This window comes from Gorilla gorilla, chromosome 1 (assembly GCF_029281585.2).
Source record: "Gorilla gorilla gorilla isolate KB3781 chromosome 1, NHGRI_mGorGor1-v2.1_pri, whole genome shotgun sequence".
Lineage (NCBI taxonomy): Eukaryota > Metazoa > Chordata > Mammalia > Primates > Hominidae > Gorilla > Gorilla gorilla.
In genome coordinates, this window is record NC_073224.2 from 71,007,702 (window position 1) to 71,025,372 (window position 17,671).

Below are 17,671 nucleotides of genomic sequence, written 5' to 3' on the forward strand. Positions count from 1 at the left end.
TCAGATATGGAACAGTATTATTAATGCCAAGCAAAATGCATTTAAAAGCAAACAGTACCATTAGAGATTAAAATGGCCATATATTTAAAGATAAAATGAACAATTCACTACAAAGATAAAACAATCCTTAGCCAGTATGTACCTAACAACATGGCCTTAAAGCCCAAAATTGACTGGAATTACAAAGAGAAATTAACAAAACCATAATTACAATGGGAACATTTAACATAACTTTTAAAAAACCTGATAGATCAATTGGACAATAACTGATAAAGAGAATATTTGAGCAACATAATAAGTTTGATCTTTTGGACATAGGTAGAACTCTACACAAAATGATTAAAACTTCTTTTTAAAGTACAAAAAGAATACAAAAAATTCATTCTTTCTTTAAATAAAAGAAGGCACTCACTTTATTGAGTGCCTTCTATATGCCGAGAAACTTACATGAGGCTCTACCAAATACAGTCATGAAAATTAAGTTCCTGCCCTCATGGAGTTTATATTTAGAAGAGAGGATAGAACTTAAATGAACGAATTCACATCATCTCTAAAGACAACCAGTGCTAAATTCTATAAAGAAAAATAAAGCAGGTTAATGAGACAGATTCATGTGCAGGACTATGTTAGGTGGGTAGTCAGGGAAGGCTTTTCTGAGGAGGTGACTTTTAGCCAAGAGCCATATGAAATGATGTGCCAGCCATGCAAATCAAGGATCTGAGGAAAGAGGTAACTGCAAGGGCAATGGCTCTGGAGAGGAAGTGTGCCTGACATGTAAGAAACAATAAAGAGGCCAATATGCTTAAAGTGATGTGAATAAGGACATCAGAAAGGGAAGTTGGGAATAATGACATTTCTTTCATTTTAAAACGATCTTTCTGACAGCACTGGGGAGAACAGCAGCGAGACCAGTTAAAGTGGCTCAGGCTAGAGGAGTACCTGTAGAGGGAGATGAGAACTGGTCAAATTTAAAATGATCTTGAAGGTAGAGCCAAAATAACTTGTGGAGGGATCAGATGCGGGGTGTGAAAGAAAAAGAGGAGCACAGGAGATCTCAAAGGGCCTTGTCCCAAATAAGTAAGAAAATGTGGTGCCTGTACTGAGATGGGGAACACTGGAGAAGACACATGTAGGGTGGGGACGAGTTGATGATAAATGTGAGGTACTTATTAGATGCCCTATGAAGATTTAAGCAGGCAGTAGGTTTCTCCTTGTTCCACTTCTGTATTGATGTTGCCTGCCTGGCCTCACTGGGTATTTAATGTTGAAACTTCCCAAAACCGTCATGAAAAAGAAAACACTCAATCTGCTGTCTCCATCACAGAACTAATTCTACTCTCACTAACTCTACCCTTGTAATAGACTTTTCCAAGCACAATTAAACTAACATTTTGTGAATGACAATTATACTAAGTCCTTTCACCAACAGTATATAGTCTCACTGAAACATAAATATCCTTCTTTGTTGAGGGAATTTTAGGTGGTGAATCAGAGATGATTGTACACATCTATTCCCAACTCTATATCCAGGCTTCATGTTGGTCTTTGAAATTGGCCATGGAGGAGTAACACCACCATATAAACTGGCAAATGCTACAAATAAAGCCCTCTTCCTACCCCAAGCTCCAGAGCCAGAGATTTAACATTTATCAGTACACAAAACTGGTTTTATCCTTATTTTATGCAAAAAGAAACTGAGATTCTAAGAGTCTAGTTACCTGCCCAGTTACAGAGCCAGTACTCAAGTGTTTTGACTCTAGGTCAAGTGTTATTTCCCTTATAGGACACTCTTGGGTCCTTGCTCTGTGTCAGGCTTTGCACCAAATGTTTTACAAGGATTTTCTCTTCTAAGCCTTAAAACAATTCTGCAAAGGAAGTATGATTGTTATTCTCACTTTACTGATACTCACTTTAATGATAAGGAAACTAAGGCTCTGAGAAGTTAGTAACTTACTAATAATCAAATGCTAGTCTATTTGATATTATAATCCATTCACTCAAAACCTATGCCATTCTAACTCTACTAAATTTTACTTTGTCAAGATAAATCAAATCCCCTGTTAATTTTCATTATTATGTAGAAGGATTAAGAAAGGGTAATATTATCAAAGGCACAAATTAAGTCCATAACATACAATAAATATAGAAAGGGATTTCAACATTAAAAAGAATGACACTTTTCTAATATTCCAGGAAAGTTCCTTGGGAGATGTGAAATTTTGGAAAATCTTTTGATTATGGGTGAGACATTGTCCTGCACATAGGGGACATTCCAACATAGGGTGTGGCTGGGGAGAAAACTTCAAGGCAAAAGTGTAATGATCTGATCAAGGAGGTGGTGAGCATGTTCACCTAAGAAGAGCTGGGAAGACCCTCTGGGGAATATGAAAACAATAGAAATGAGGTTTTCTGTGTGCTCTAGTAAAAGGCTTTGAAGTGAAACTAAGGAACTAAACAAAAAGCATAACAGATTTCACTTTGAATCTTAAAAACTGAAATTCCAGATAGTACAATATCTTTTTAAAATTTTGTTCTCTATTACTTAGTGAAATAATGTATTTTCTTGACTTCTATTTGTAAAAAAAAAAAAAAAAAATTTAAGTACCCTTTCTTGTATTTATCTCCTCCCCATCACCCATGCTTCTCACTTAACTCTCTCCCTGTCAGAACTTGGCAAGAGCATAAAGGTTACCCTGACACACTTTTGGTGGTAATCAGCATGCCTTACAGCCTAAGAACATCAAGGAATTCCTTCCACCTGCTATAAAACAGTGCTTAAAGCGAAGTTCTCAGAGACGTACTGCTAATGGAAAAATTGCTCCAATTAGTGTTTAACGTTTTGAAGAAAAGAAAGCTGGGAGTATACAATGTCAAAATATTTTAGAACCCATACATAATTCCCAGAATTCCTAGCTCCTATGTAATTTTCCCCATCTCAAAATTAAATATCCCAACATCACCAACAAAAGATTAAATACGACTTTATTAAATGCATGCTTAAAAGTAACAGGGCCGGGTGCAGTGGCTCATGCCTATAATCCCAGCAATTTGGGAGGCCAAGGCGGGTGGATCACTTGAGGTCAGGAGTTCGAGACCAGCCTGGCCAACATGGTGAAACCCTGTCTGTACCAAAAACACAAAAAATTAGCCAGGTACGGTAGCGTGTGCCTGTAGTTCCAGCTACTTGGGAGGCTAAGGCATGAGAATTGCTTGAACCAAGAAGGTGGAGGTTGCAGTGAGCCGAGATCACGCCGCTGCACTCCAGCCTGGGTGATGAAGTAAAACTCTGTCTCAAGAAAAAAAAAAAGTAACAGGTTTTTAACAATACAAATTATTTTGAGAACTTAAATAGCACCCCAAACATTAATGCCTTTCTCCATAACTGCCACTGAGAACTCTGTTCCTATCCAATAAAAGAGATCAGAGTTTAGAGTCTATGATAGTCCCCAATGCAAACATTTTGATCAGAAATTTTAGAATAAACTGAGTTTCCCTAGTAAAAGAGTTAGAGTTTTGGTTTTTTAATGTTAATTGCTAAATGATCTGCTGTGAGTTGAATTATGTCCTCCAAAAATTCATATGTTAAAGTCCTATCCTCCAGAACCTCAGAATGTGACCTTCTTTGTAAATCGTCATTGCAGATATAATTAAGAGGCGACCACATTGGAGTATCGTGGGCCGCTAATCCAATACGACTGGTGTCCTCACGAAAAAGGAAAATTTGGCTGGTTGCAGTGGCTCACACCTGTAATCCCAACACTTTGGGCGGCTGAGGTGGGCAGATGGCCTGAGGTCAGGAGTTTGAGACAAGCCTGGCCAACACAGCGAAACCCTGTCTCTACTAAAAATACAAAAAATTAGCTGGGCATGGTGGCGGGCACCTGTAATCCCAGCTACTCAGGAGGCTAAGGCAGGGAGAATTGCTAGAACCTGGGAGGCAGAAGTTGCAGTGAGCTGAGATCACACCATTGCACTCTAGCCTGGGCAACAGAGCGAGACTGTCTCACAAAAAAAAAAAAAAAAAAAAGGAAAAGGAAAATCTGACACAGCACACAAACATAACACCATGTGACGACAAAGGCAGAGATTAGGGTGATGTATCTACAAGCCAAGGAACATCAAAGATTGCCAGCAAACCACCAGAAGTTGGGAGACAGGCATGAAACAGATTTGTCCTCACAGCCTTCACTACCCTACCAACATCTTGATTTTGGACTTCCAGCCTCTAGAACTGTGAGATGATAAATTTCTATTGTTTAAGTCACACATTTTGTGATAGTTTGCTATGGCAGCCCTAGGAGTAGGCCCTGTCTTCTTGGGCATACTGAAACTGAAGCACAAAGAACTTAAGATCACACAGCAAGTAACTGGTGGAGCCAGACTTCCAAACCAAACATCAGACTCCAGGGCCTATGCTTTTCTTTCATGAAAGAAACATACTGTACTCACCAGCTCCATTTTCTTAACTCATCATTTTAGCCTTCTATGGAAGCTCCACAACTCCAGTAAAACTGTCCTGTTGAGCTCCGTATTGTTTACCCTTTATTTTCAGTAACTCTATAAATGCACAGAGTTGACAACTTCTCCTGCTTAAAACTAACAACGTTTTAGATTTCCAAACACTACTCATTCCTGTTTTTCTCCCTATCTTCCTGGACTCCCTTTTCCAGAGTCCATAATGAACTTCCCTTTTTCTGTCTTATTTTAAATGACTGTGTTCTCTAAGTTCTATCCTGTCTCCTTCCTTTTCTCAGTCTGCACTCTCTCCTTGGATGATCTCATTTATTCCGATGGCTCCAGTTGTCATCTATGTAAGTTTCAAGTGGACAGAATAGCTACTTGGCACTAGTCATACTAACACTGACAGTTAGAAATGCTGAGGAGTGATACCTGGAGACAGACAGGCCACCCAAACAGATCCACACAGAGAGACTTTGATAAATTCACCATCATTGACCAAGGACTGGCTCTTGGACTTGCAAATTCAGAAACTTGAACTTGACACTGTCAGAATATTTTAAACAAAAGAGACTGATGGATATGACTAGTGTGCCAAAATATGAGTTAACAATGAGGAATATAACTGCCTGGTGAACCTGATGTATGTGCCAGTCTGACTACAGACAGCCTTCTCTCCCCATAAGGAAAGTGCATGAGGTTACATATTCAGGAGGCTGTTTGGTGAGCATTTAACCAGAAAAAGGAGAGTTAATATTATGATCCAAATATGTAATGACATCATTACATATTTATAAGGATAAACAGTCTATCACCACAGTTAGAAAGACTGCTGATGCGTGGGCTGGTTATTCAAGTATAGAATGAACTAACACCCTGAACCCTAGTTAGAACTTGGCTGTACACTGCTTAAGTCTGTTTCTGTGACTCTCTTTTTCATTGCCGATTCCCTACACTTTCGGTTGACATTTTGTCTTGGATAAGTTAATGTATAAGGAGCTTACTATCAGCACTTACTGGCCTGGGAGTAATGTTGTGTCTTAAAGCTAACTTTGCATATCTTTTCTCTTACATCCTATGCTAATTTCAAATTTTAACCTCCAAAAGGCAATTATATTTCTTTTTTTTTAGATTCTTAGGACCATGTCCAGTCCATTGGACATTCTTAATAGCAAAGAAATCTATCCCCTTATCTCTACACCCAAGTCCCCTCAATGTTTCCCCCTGAATTGTGATGGCCTCACATTTCATCTCCCAGCTCTCAGGACTCCCTTGTTCCAATCCATCCAGGAGATAGAGATCTAAAATAAAAACCCAATCATGTCACTCCTTACTTATAATCCTTCCAGGTTCCTGATAGCTTTCAGGATGAAATCCAAACTCCTCAATGTTTGATTAAACTGCTTTTATTCATGCACTTTCTTCAGGTTTCAGTCCAGGCCACAACTATTCCAGAAAACCTTTGCTGACCACCACCATCTTAATTCAGGATCAGGTGCACTGCTCTGGGTCTGCACAGCACCCTATGCTTCCTTCTGCTATAAAAGGTAGTATAGTATAGTATATTGTAATTTATCTTGCCCTATTTCTCACAGACTTGAATCAAGAGCACCTAGCACAGTCCCTGACAAATGGTAAGAAGTCTGTAATTGATAGACTAAATAACTGAATGAATGAGTGGATCTAATGGCTTATCTTTGACTTTTTAGATTCTCTTGTTGGTTTTCCAATTATGAGGCAGTGGCCTAGGGCTCAAAGGAACAAGATAGTAAAGCATACATGCTTCTCGAAGCACTGAATATATGAGAATATATATTATGGTAGTTATATAACTGAACTGGTTTGAATCATCCTTTGCCTATAGGTTGATTAACAGTCAAGTCAGGCCGGGCGTGGTGGCTCACGCCTGTAATCCCAGCACTTTGGGAGGCCAACGTGGGTGGATCACAAGGTCAGGAGATCGAGACCATCCTGGCGAACACGGTGCAACCCCGTCTCTACTAACAATTAAAAAAAAAAAAATTAGCCGGGTGTGGTGGCGGGCGCCTGTAGTCCCAGCTACTCGGGAGGCTGAGGCCGGAGAATGGCATGAACCTGGGAGGCGGAGCTTGCAGTGAGCCGAGATTGCACCACTGTACTCCAGCCTGGGAGACAGAGTGAGACTCTGTCTCAAAAAAAAAAAAAAAAAAAAAACAAAACAAAAAAAAAAACAACAACAACAGTAAAGTCATCAAATAGAATCTTTTTCTATGTAATTTTTTAGTCTTACTGTATAAGTGTTGTACTATTTTCCTTGATAATTGCCTTCCTTCCAGTATCTATTCAATGTCCATAGACAAATAAGTTACAGCAACACCATTTGTTCTATAGTACTTTTAAAGGACTTTCACATATAATGTTTTATTTAACCACGATAGCATCACTAAGGTAGGAAAAACTGATAGCATCACATCTGATAGTTGACATATATCCATTTTTAAATTTTTCCTATTCTCCACAGTGATGAAGACTCCTCATGGGATTATCAGAAACCACAAAAACCAAGGTTGAGAATCCCTGTAGATTTGTGAGAACACTTACAACACGGATCCTCTGGTTGCACAGTGCTCCTTGGAAATCAGTTTAATTGTTCTAACACTCCTTCAGCCAATCCAGTTAAAATTGGAAGGTAGGCAGACTGCCTTATAGCATACAGCTGAAACATTCCAGACTGCATTTAAATCCCCAACAAAATCACCTGCTTTAGAAACATTCAATCACTACACAAGACTCAGTCAGGCATTATCTGGGTCATAATTAGCCTTCCATTTCATATTCAAGCTTGGATGGGAGACATATTATCACCAAAAAGGCACAATTAGCAAATTATTATGTTGTGAATTGTATTCTTCTACTTGTGAGTTAAAAAGTAAAATCATAGATATGAAAGGCAGGATAAAAATACCCAGAGAAATTATCAGTTTTTGTCTCCAGCATTCATTCATTCATTCATGAAATATTTCTTGAGTGTTTATTGTGTGGCTGTAAGATAAATCAACTAGTCTTTTGGAGCTTAATATCTAGTCAGGGAGAAAGATGAGTAAGCAGAATTATAAAGACCATCAAGAATGGTTATTGTCTGTTTGATCAGAAACAAATCATAAGCAATGTCAAATTCTGATTTATCAACAATAAAGTAGAAGGCTGTTCCTTAACTAATTAACAAGGGGGGAAAAACATCATTTCTTGGGAGTCACAGAGGATTCTGTTAAATGGGAAACATGCCTAACACATTTAAAATATCTGATTTACCAAACTTTGGTCCTTATACTTTAAGAGAAAGTCTTTGTTACGCATAGCAAAACACCTCTACATATCCTCAGGAGACATCCAGTGACATAAAACTCACTCACCGAAGTTGAAATATTTTATTATCCTGAGAAATAAGAGTTACCCTTGTCCAAAGTGTCTCACTCTTAAATTTTAGTGCATTGCATTCAGCTGAATTTCTCTTGGACATAAGAGACCAATCATTTTGCTTATGAAAATCCTCCTTCTTGTAGGATATGCTAGAGGCACAGAGAGACTAACAGCTTTTTGGCTCTTTTTCCTATACATATTGAAACTGAAAACATTTCAATTTGAATTTCAGTTCATATAGATGTGCACAGGTTTTCAAGGTCCAAATGTGTAATATCTTCCATGTAAAAATCTTTCTATTCATTATGGTTTCAAATGATCTTGCTATTGCTCAGAAAAATATTCTAAGAGAATCATTTTACTAAAAAAAAAAGTCCTGGAGGAATTTCTTACCACTGTGTATATACAGCCAAACTATACAAAGTCACTGAAGGCTGATGAACTGTATTAAAATGAAAACTTTTATATACAAAGATATATAATGTCAATATTTCTCCCAATGAATCAAGTCCTTGCTACTTTGAACCTCTTTGTAGTCGCTTATTTTTCTTTATATTATAATGATGTAAATCATGGACTTTGATAATAACCTACCAATGCTCTAATTTTATAGATGGAGAAACAGAGGGTCGAGCAAGGTTAAAAGATTTGCTGAAGTGACAAGAATAAGGAAAAGAACACAAGTATTCTGTTCCAAACTGGATGTTCTTTTTACTTTTATTTGTATTCATAAAATACTTGTTGAATCGTTTATCAAAACTAAGCTCAATTTTAGCCTTATGATCAAAGCAACCATTCCGGTAGTTAGACACAGCAATATATTTATATTTGTATTTCATAAAATACTAGTTGAATAGTTTGTCAAAACTAAGTTCAGTTTTAGCCTCATGAACAAAGCAACTGTTCCAGTAGTTGGACACGGCAATATAATTACAAAGATTTCCAAATCCTCTTTTCCCATTCTCTTTGAATTCTCTCCAAACAGGCTTTCACTCCCATCTCCTCCGTGAAACTATTCTTGTTGAGTCACCAATGACTTCCACATTGCTAAACTGATTAGCCAATTCTTGATCCTCCTTTTAAGTGACCAATTAGTTCTTCCTTGAAACAGTTTCTTGACTTCTAGGATAACATACTCTTCTCCTCCTATCCTGAGTTCAATTTCTTGGGCTGATTTGCTGATTCATCCTCATCTCTCTGATTGCTAAACATTGGAGTCCCAGGGCTAGGTCCTCAGACCTCTTCTCTTCTCCATTTATAGTCAGTCCCCCTTAATGGTCTCATCTAGTCTAATTGTCCTAAATACCATCTATATGTACGTCTTTGGATCCCAAGACATCTCCCCTTGAACTTAAATCTCACATATCCAACTATCTTCTTATCTCTACTTGAGTATCAAAAGGCATCTCAGACTTTAACACCTAAAAATCAAAACTTCATCCTACTACCCTTTATCAAACCTGCTTCTTGCTCATTCTTCTCCATCTCAGTGAAAGGCCATGCTATGCTTCTATTTACTTGTCTTAGTCCATTCAGTGTAGCTATAACAGAATGCTTTAGGCTGGGTAATTTTTAAAGAAAAATGGCATATTGGGCTTATGATTCTGGTGGCTGGAAAGTTCAAAATTGGGCAGCTGCATCTGGTAAGGGCCTCATGCTGCTTCCATTCACAGTGGATGATGGAAGGGAGGTGGGGCATTGCAAAGAGATCACATGGCAAGAGAGGAAGCAAGAGACAAAAACCAAGGAAGCCGGACTCTTTTTAACAACTTGGTTTTTTTTTGTTTTTGTTTTTGTTTTTGTTTTTGATATAGAGTCTTCCTCTATTGCCCAGGCTTGAGTGCAATGGTCCAATCTCAGCTCACTGTAACCTCCACCTCCAGGGTTCGAGCGATTCTACTGCCTCAGCCTCCCAAGAAGCTGAGACTATAGGCACGTGCCACCATGCCCAGCTAATTTTTGTATTTTTAGTGGAGACGGGGTTTCACCATGTTGACCAGGCTGGTCTTGAACTCCCGACCTCAAGTAATCTGTCTGCCTCCGCCTCCCAAAGTGCTGGGATTACAGGTGTGAGCCACCGAGCTCCCCACCACCCCATCCCCCTACCGCCCACCCCCTGCCCAATCAACTTACTCTTAAAGGAATTAATCTATTCACACAAGAGCAAGAACTTGCCCTCAAGGGAAGACATTAACCTGTCCATGACAGATCTACCTAAACACTTCCTACTAGGCCCTACCTCCCAACACTGACACATTGGGTATCAAATTTCCACATAAAATTTTTGGCATGGAAAAACCATATCCAAACCATAGCATCAGTCAAGCCAAATCCTCAGAACCTGTCTTGCCTTCTTTATTTTTCTAAGACCTCACATCCAGTTCATTAAATCCTTTTGGTTTCATCTTCAAAATATACAGAAAATCCAATTATTTCTCACACCTCCCACAGCCGCCAACTTCATGCAAGATATACCATGTTCTTTTGTCTGAATTATACGATAGTGTCCTGTCTATTCTCCCTGTTTCTGCCCTTGTTCTGCTTCAGACTATTCTCAAACAATAGAATGATTATCTAGATGCATAAGTCAGATCACGTCACTTCTATGTTCAGAACCCTAAAATGCCAACCCATCTCACTCAGAGTAAAAGCCAAAGTCATAATGGACTACAAGACCTTTCCTGAAATGACTCAACCATATTTCTGACTTCACCCTCTAACTTCTTCCTATCACTCATTGTGTTCCAGACTCTCTGGTCTTTTCACTGTTCCCTGAACATGTCAGGATGCTCTTATCAGGAGAGTTTTTCATTTATTGTTTCTCCACCTGTAACATTCTTTCCATAAATACCCTCATCTCTCCCTCCCTCACCTCCTTCAAGTCTTTGATCAAATGTGACTTTTCAACTGAGGACTTCCCTAATGACCGAATTTAAAATTCCAACACCTTCAATCCACCTCAAACTCCCCATCCCTTTTCCTGCTTTTTATTTTATCCATACCAATTATCATCATCAAAAATACCATATATATTTTAATTGTTTTCTTTTTTGCCTGTGTCACTCCCCACCCCTGCAATAGAATGTAAGCTCCATGAATGCAGGCGCTTTTATCTGTTTTATGCCCTTTTATGTGAAGCAAGGTCTGAAACACATAGGTGAGTGAATGAATGAATGCATGGAGACTCACGTAAGATATCCTGGGAAGAAAGTGGAGACACAATTGTGAAAGAGAAGAAAAAAGAGTTTTCTTTCTATGAAGTAACTCATTAAAACACACTGTCCTGTTCCCTCTCCTCCTGTCTCTGGTACCTGCCTTAAAGAGAGGAGGGGATATAAGAGAGTGAGTGATAAAAGAAGCTATAGTGAAAGAGAGATGATCAGCCCTCCTCAATGTTGTATTTCAAGGAAGGGAGGAATATATTTTGAGTGCTATGTAAAAGCACAGTAAAAATTAATACATAAGAATCAAAAATTTCAATAACAGCATGTTGCACCAGCAAAGACATGGAATCAACCTAGATGCCCATCAAGGATGGACTAGACAAAGAAATTGTGGTACAGATACACAATGGAATACTACACAGCCATAAGAAAGAGTGAAATCATGTCCTTTTCAGTGACATGGATGCAGCTGGAGTCCATTATCCTAAGCATATTAATGCAGGAACAGAAAACCAAATACCATATGCTCTCACTTATAAGTGGGGGCTAAACACTGAGTACACATGTACACAAAGCGGCAAACAGACACTGGAACTTACTTGAGATTAGAGGATAGGAGGAGGATGAGGACTGAAAAACTATCAGGTACTATGCTCACTACCTGGATGATGAAGTCATTTGTACACCAAACCCCAGTGACACACAATTTACCCATGTAACAAGCCTGCACATGTGGCCCCTGAACCTAAAATGAGAGTTGGAAGGAAAAAAAGAAGTTGTATGCTACATAAAGAAAATAATCTCCAGAATGAGTTTACTTTCTATTTTTTGAATTATTTTAACTGTAAGAAGAGCTTTATAAATCTATGTGCTATAATAAAGAATTTTTGCAATTTTCAAATAATAATAATAGTAGTGTATTGAGGAGGTTGGGAAGAAATCGGAACCCTCACACAGCGCTGGTGGGAATATAAAATGGTACAGCTGCTTTGGAAAACAGCTTGGCAGTTTCTCAAACAGTTAAACATAGAGTTACTATGACCCAGCAATTCCACTGCCAGGTATATCCATCATGGACTAACAGATAAACAAAATGTGGTATATCATACAATGGAATATTATTTGGCCATAAAAAGAGGAATGAAGTACTAATACATGCTACAACATGGATGAACCTTGAAAATGTTATGCTAAAGTGAAAGAAGCCAGTCATGAAAGACCTTATAGAATATGATTCTACTTGTATAAAAGTCCAGAACAGAAAAATCTATAGAAGCAAAAAAATAGATTAGTGGCTGCTTAGGACTGAGGGGAAGATGATTGGGGTATAGGAGACTGAAAGCTGAAGGGTGCGGGATTTGTTTTTGAGGTAATGAAGATGTTCTTCAATGGACTGTGGCAACATTTGCACCTATCTGTGAATATACTGAAAAGCATCAAATTGTACACTTTAAGTGGATGAATTGTATGGTAAGGGGATTACATCTCAATAAAACCATTAAAAATAAATACATTAAGCGTGATTGTGAAAGTGGAAAATCCATCTTAACCACCGTTAACATCAAAATCAAAAGGTTGGCTTGCCTTTCCATGACCCCCGTTCATCTCTGGTACCTCCTCCTACTCTAGACACATGTGCTGCTAGTTCAACACAGCACTTCTTACATGCACATATTCTGAATAGTCTTATCTCATTTTCAGCTTGTTAGACATCCTGCCTCCACTACCTATGTGTTCCATGTGTTTTAAATTTACTCCATCTGCAAATACACACCTTGCCCCAAACTGTAATGCAGGGCTCCAAAGCAATCATCTGCAAAGATCTAAAGGTTTATATCAAAAGACATAGAATATATCCCAGAATTCATCCATTATTTCATCTAGCTAAATGCGATAGATGTCAAAGGGCTTATAAACATTCAAGATTATTAATATAATCATATTAAATTCTATACATTATTTCTTTCCATGTTGGTTGTGTCACCCAACCATAGGAATATGTGTTAGGGACTATGAAAACAACCATATGTAAAACAGAGTCATTAACTGTCAAAATTAGAAGAGACCTTAAGAGATATTCACATAGAATTCTCTCAATTTATATAGTTGAGGATACTAAGATTCAAAAAGTAAATATACTTTTCTAATGTCACTCACTAAGACAGCCAATTCCCATTTAAGGTCCTTCCTGTCATTCCAAGATGCTCATGCCTGTAATCCCAGCACTTTGGGAGGCCAAGGCAGGACAATCACTTGAGGCCAGGAGTTCAAGACTAGCCTGGGCAACATAGTGGAAACCCTGTCTCTATGAAAAAAATAATTAGTCAGATGTGGCATGTGCCTGTAGTCCCAGCTACTCAGGAGGCTGAAGTGAGAGGACTGCTTGAGCCTAGGAAGTTGAGTCTGCAGTGAGCCATGATAGTGCTACTGCACTCCAGCCTGGGTGCCAGAGTGAGACCCTGTTTCAAAAAAAAAAAAAAATAAACAACAACAAAAAAACCTACAAAGAGGCCAAAAACTCTTAATGATTATACACACACACCTACAGAGGAAAAATATCACACAAATAAAGTACTACAATCTAGTAAAGTGAATACTAAAGTTAACGGTATGTTTAAACTTCAATTTCTCTCTTTATTTTCAAAAATATTTTAAATAGCTTTAGATAACATGAATATTTGGCCACTTCTACTTTGAATCACAATGTAAACAGAATTAATAATTCTGTTGAATTATACACACAATTAAGTTTATGAAACCAATTTAAATTAGTTAACCATTTTCTCATATTACTGGATTCAGAAAAGCTCTAACTTATTCAGTCATCTGTTATTAGCATGTCAAGTTTCCCCAACTTTAAATCATGATTGCTAAACTACAGGAAAGTCAACTACAGCAAAGAGCAAACTCTCCCATTTGGTAACAATTGAAAGGCAGGGCACCACAATACAATTCATTCCAATAAGTTTTCATATCACTTCAAAATATCAGGATAGTCCAGTATCCATGTATAACTTGAGGCAATTTTTGCATTCTGTTTACAGCAATATAATTTCATAAGAGTTCTTTGGTGAAAAGCAAATCGTGGTGTTAGAGAAAAAACAAAATTTCACTTCATTTTTTAGCTAACTTCAGACTCATCCATCTAGAAGAAACATATTCAAGGTATTCCGAAATAACAAAAACCTCAAACTGCATCACAGTTGGCATCTTGACATTTAATACATTGAAAATCACAACATATGAAGTGTCTTACTAAGACAGTAAACACAGTAAATAATCATTCAATTCTTTATTCAAATATAAATAATATTCATGTTTAACCAATGTAGAAATTACAAATATATGTAATTACATATACGTAATGTATGTATGTGTATGTGTGTGTATATATATATTACATATCCCAGAAGAGTAGGACAGATTGTTTTCATCATGTGAAGAGCATGAAAATCCGAGAGTTCTATATATCTTTAAATTTCTCCCAGTGCCATTGTTTAATAGTTAAAACCTGCCATATTTAATACCTACCAATAATTTGAACTTATATACCTTTGCTAAATGCACAGGAAAGAATTTCAGATTGCCGATATCACACTCTCGTTGTAAAGAGGTTGTGTCAAGTTCTTCTAGTGAAGGGAGAATTTCAAAAGCAGGAAAAGTGTTGGAGAACAGTAGGGGAGGACTGTTAAGAAATCACTGCTTCATTTCTTCAACTGGGCAGCAACTTGTGCTAATGAAACTCAGGTGGACATTAGACTGCCAGCCCCAGGGCTTCCCTTGCAAGGCTACCCTCAGCTATGGCAATGGGGGCTCCTATAGGCCTCACAGAGAGGTGCTACTTTAAAGAGAAACTGAAAAAAGTAAATAGGATCATATTACAGTGGAGCTGCTGAAACCTATGGCTTTAGGGCAAAAATGAAGTTATTTCACTTCAACTACCTTTAAAAAGCACAGACATTCCGAATTACAAGCAATTCTACTGCAGGAGACATGGATGTAATGTTTATACCCATCTGTGAACCTATCTAATGATGCCCTGGTGCAAAGATGAATAGATTCAATTAAGAAATGATTGGTTTCTCTCTTTTCTTTTCATGTCTTCAGTTCCACTAGTAGTTACTACTTACAGGCTTCCTTGTGTCTCACACAACAGGTTTTTTCCCCTCTTAAATGAGTTATCCTCAGAGTGTGCTTTCAATCTGGATGTTAGCCCCTAGAGCTTCGCTGCTATAAATTCGTGTCCAAGTCTGCCTTCGTAATTAAACATGCTTTAGTTCTAAAATCTAAGTGAGTTAAGTGATTTTGATGTCGTTGCCCAAGATTTTTGGTTTTGTTTTTCGTAACTCCACATTTCCAGGTTTGAGGACCACAGTACAAGTTCCCTAAACAAGCCATCTCCACCAGGGCTGAGACTTAAGTAAGTATCAATGAGCAAACCCAGACGCCAGCAAGTAATTCTTTGTTACAACTATTTTCAGCTGCACATTTTTTTAAAATGGTTTTGAAACTTCCTGACAAACAATTTCATTCACAGCATGAGAAATAATGTAATCATGAGACATAGCAAAGACAAAGTATAAATATTTCCCTTACCTGGATCATGGAAAGGCACCAACGCAAAGTTGAAAAGAGGTCTCTTAGGTCTTTTCAAAGACGTCTCCAAAATTTTGGAAGCCCCTTCAATCACCTGAACTAAATCATCATACATAGAACCAGTCACATCAAACACAAAAGCCAACGTGGAGGCCCCCTCGGGAATTTCCTCAGCTCTGATCTCTGACTGGGGGCTCGCATCTTGAGCTAGGGAAGAATAAAGAAGAGCAAACAGGAATACTGCATGGACAACTTCCCAGGAAATCATTTTCTTTTTTTTCCCCCTCTTTTTCCCCCTCAGCGCCTAAGCACTGTGCTCAGTCCTCCTCAACAACAGGCAGAGGGTTTCCTCTCAGAGTAACTCATCAGACTCTTGGAATCTCTGAACTAGCAAAAAGTTTGGCGCTGAGAATCAGACGGGGACAAGCACCAAGCTCGAATCCCTCCAGGGGTTGGGCAGGGCAGGGATGCGGCAGCTTTTTTCTGGATGCGGCTTCCTCCTGGACTGCTATCTGCCCGCGGGCCCTGGACAGCCTGTGGCGGAGTGCGGGCGGCGCGCCGGGTCCATGCCCCGGGGGCAGCTCTGAGCCTGCGGAGCCGCGGCCCGAATCCCGCTGCCCTCGCCGCCGCCGCTGCTCTCCGCCTGGGCCAGCGACTGAGGTTCCCAACTTTCCACTGTTTGCAGCTCACGAGCGACGAGGGGAAGCCTGGCTCGGCCTCGCCTCCTGATTGGCCAGTTGCCGTCCTCCCTCCTTTGCTCTGGAGGCCCCCCCTGGAGGGTGATTTTTCCCTCAACTGATTGTAGGGTCAATTCAGTCCCAGGGAAGGGCTTACGGTGTCAGCTCGGTTCCCACCGGCACCGTTCCTAACCTGCAAAACCCTAGTGTAAACAATGGCTTTCAAGAATGTGTGGCAAAGACCCAAACCGAGGGACACCACACTAGCACAAAGGGAATTTTGTTTTTCTATTGTGTACAAGGCGGCTTCAGACACCTCTTTCCTAATTCCCCCCAGAAGTCAAGATGCCACAGCCCAGCCTCCTGCCTCTCAGCCCACAACTCGACCCAGCCAGGAGGGGGAGCTGGAAAATTCTCTCAGCTGCGAGGCAGCCACACTATCGCTCTTTGATCTCCTCTGAGACCCTGGACTGCAGGGAAGGGAAGGAGGACAACGCTGAAGGGGCAAGAAGCCCAGGAAGAGGAAAGGGGCTGCTGAGGGAAATGAGAGACAAGAACTAGGTAGTCACTAACTGTAGAGGGGAATGTGAATACAGGATGGAAGCCCCGTAGAAAGGACAAGGAGGAGGGGCGAGAGAGGTGTGGGGAAAGAGTGAGACATAAAATTCATATTAAAGAGAAAATTGATTTTTTAATTGTATTATCAAGATTCACATTTGCTGAGCAGTTTGAATCCTACGCTCAGCATAGTAAGGCAGAATAATATCCCCGTTTCAAATTTCCTCCCCTGGAACAGTCATGCCTCAGGTCTCAGCCAAAGATCCATTGGAAAGGTGCTCCCCTCTATGACATTTTCTTGCCAGTCAAGAAGGAAACCTCACCCTGGAAGACATGCCAACGTTTTTCCGTGTTGTGATTGCTATATACATTACAGTACTAATAACAGAGATAAGAGGATAAGCAAAGAAAGTCTACCATGAACTAAGGATTCTTTATGTCATTTTAATAAAAACGCATTTCCTTCCTGGAAAAGGAGTTGTTGTCCAGATCCCAGCATTTAAAGAGGGGCAAACAGGCGTCTTGATCTCTGTTTGGATGTATATTAGACCGCCCACCCAACGGAGATGCAGCCTGAGGAAGAGTTAGCTCCCACCAACCTTTTGTAATCTACAACTGTCTTCTCTTTCAGTCCCAGCGGCTGTGGAACCCGAGTTTATGATACCTATAAGTCATGTCACTTAAAGGAAGCAGACAGGCCATTTGGGCTGAGTGGGAATATGAGAGGAAAGGGGGAAGGTACTTCCTTCTCAAGCAGTATTTAGAGAATGCTATTTGAGTCTCCCATTCCGTTGTTTATTTAAAAAGGATTTCATTCTA

The 17,671-nt window shown here is 39.3% G+C and overlaps 1 protein-coding gene across 2 annotated transcripts in view; it reads right to left on the minus strand.

Moving 5' to 3' along the window:
• The window catches only part of HMCN1 (hemicentin 1), a 454,854-nt gene extending 438,510 nt beyond the window's left edge, over positions 1-16,344 (minus strand). The window contains exon 1 of one of the 2 annotated variants that reach the window (XM_055367497.2): positions 15,618-16,344. In XM_055367497.2, coding sequence (XP_055223472.2) covers positions 15,618-15,885 — 268 coding nt within the window. In that variant the 5' untranslated portion in view covers positions 15,886-16,344. The remainder of the gene's footprint in view (positions 1-15,617) is intronic. The other variant, XM_055367502.2, reaches the window with a different exon arrangement.
• Between the last annotated feature and the right edge of the window lie 1,327 nt (positions 16,345-17,671).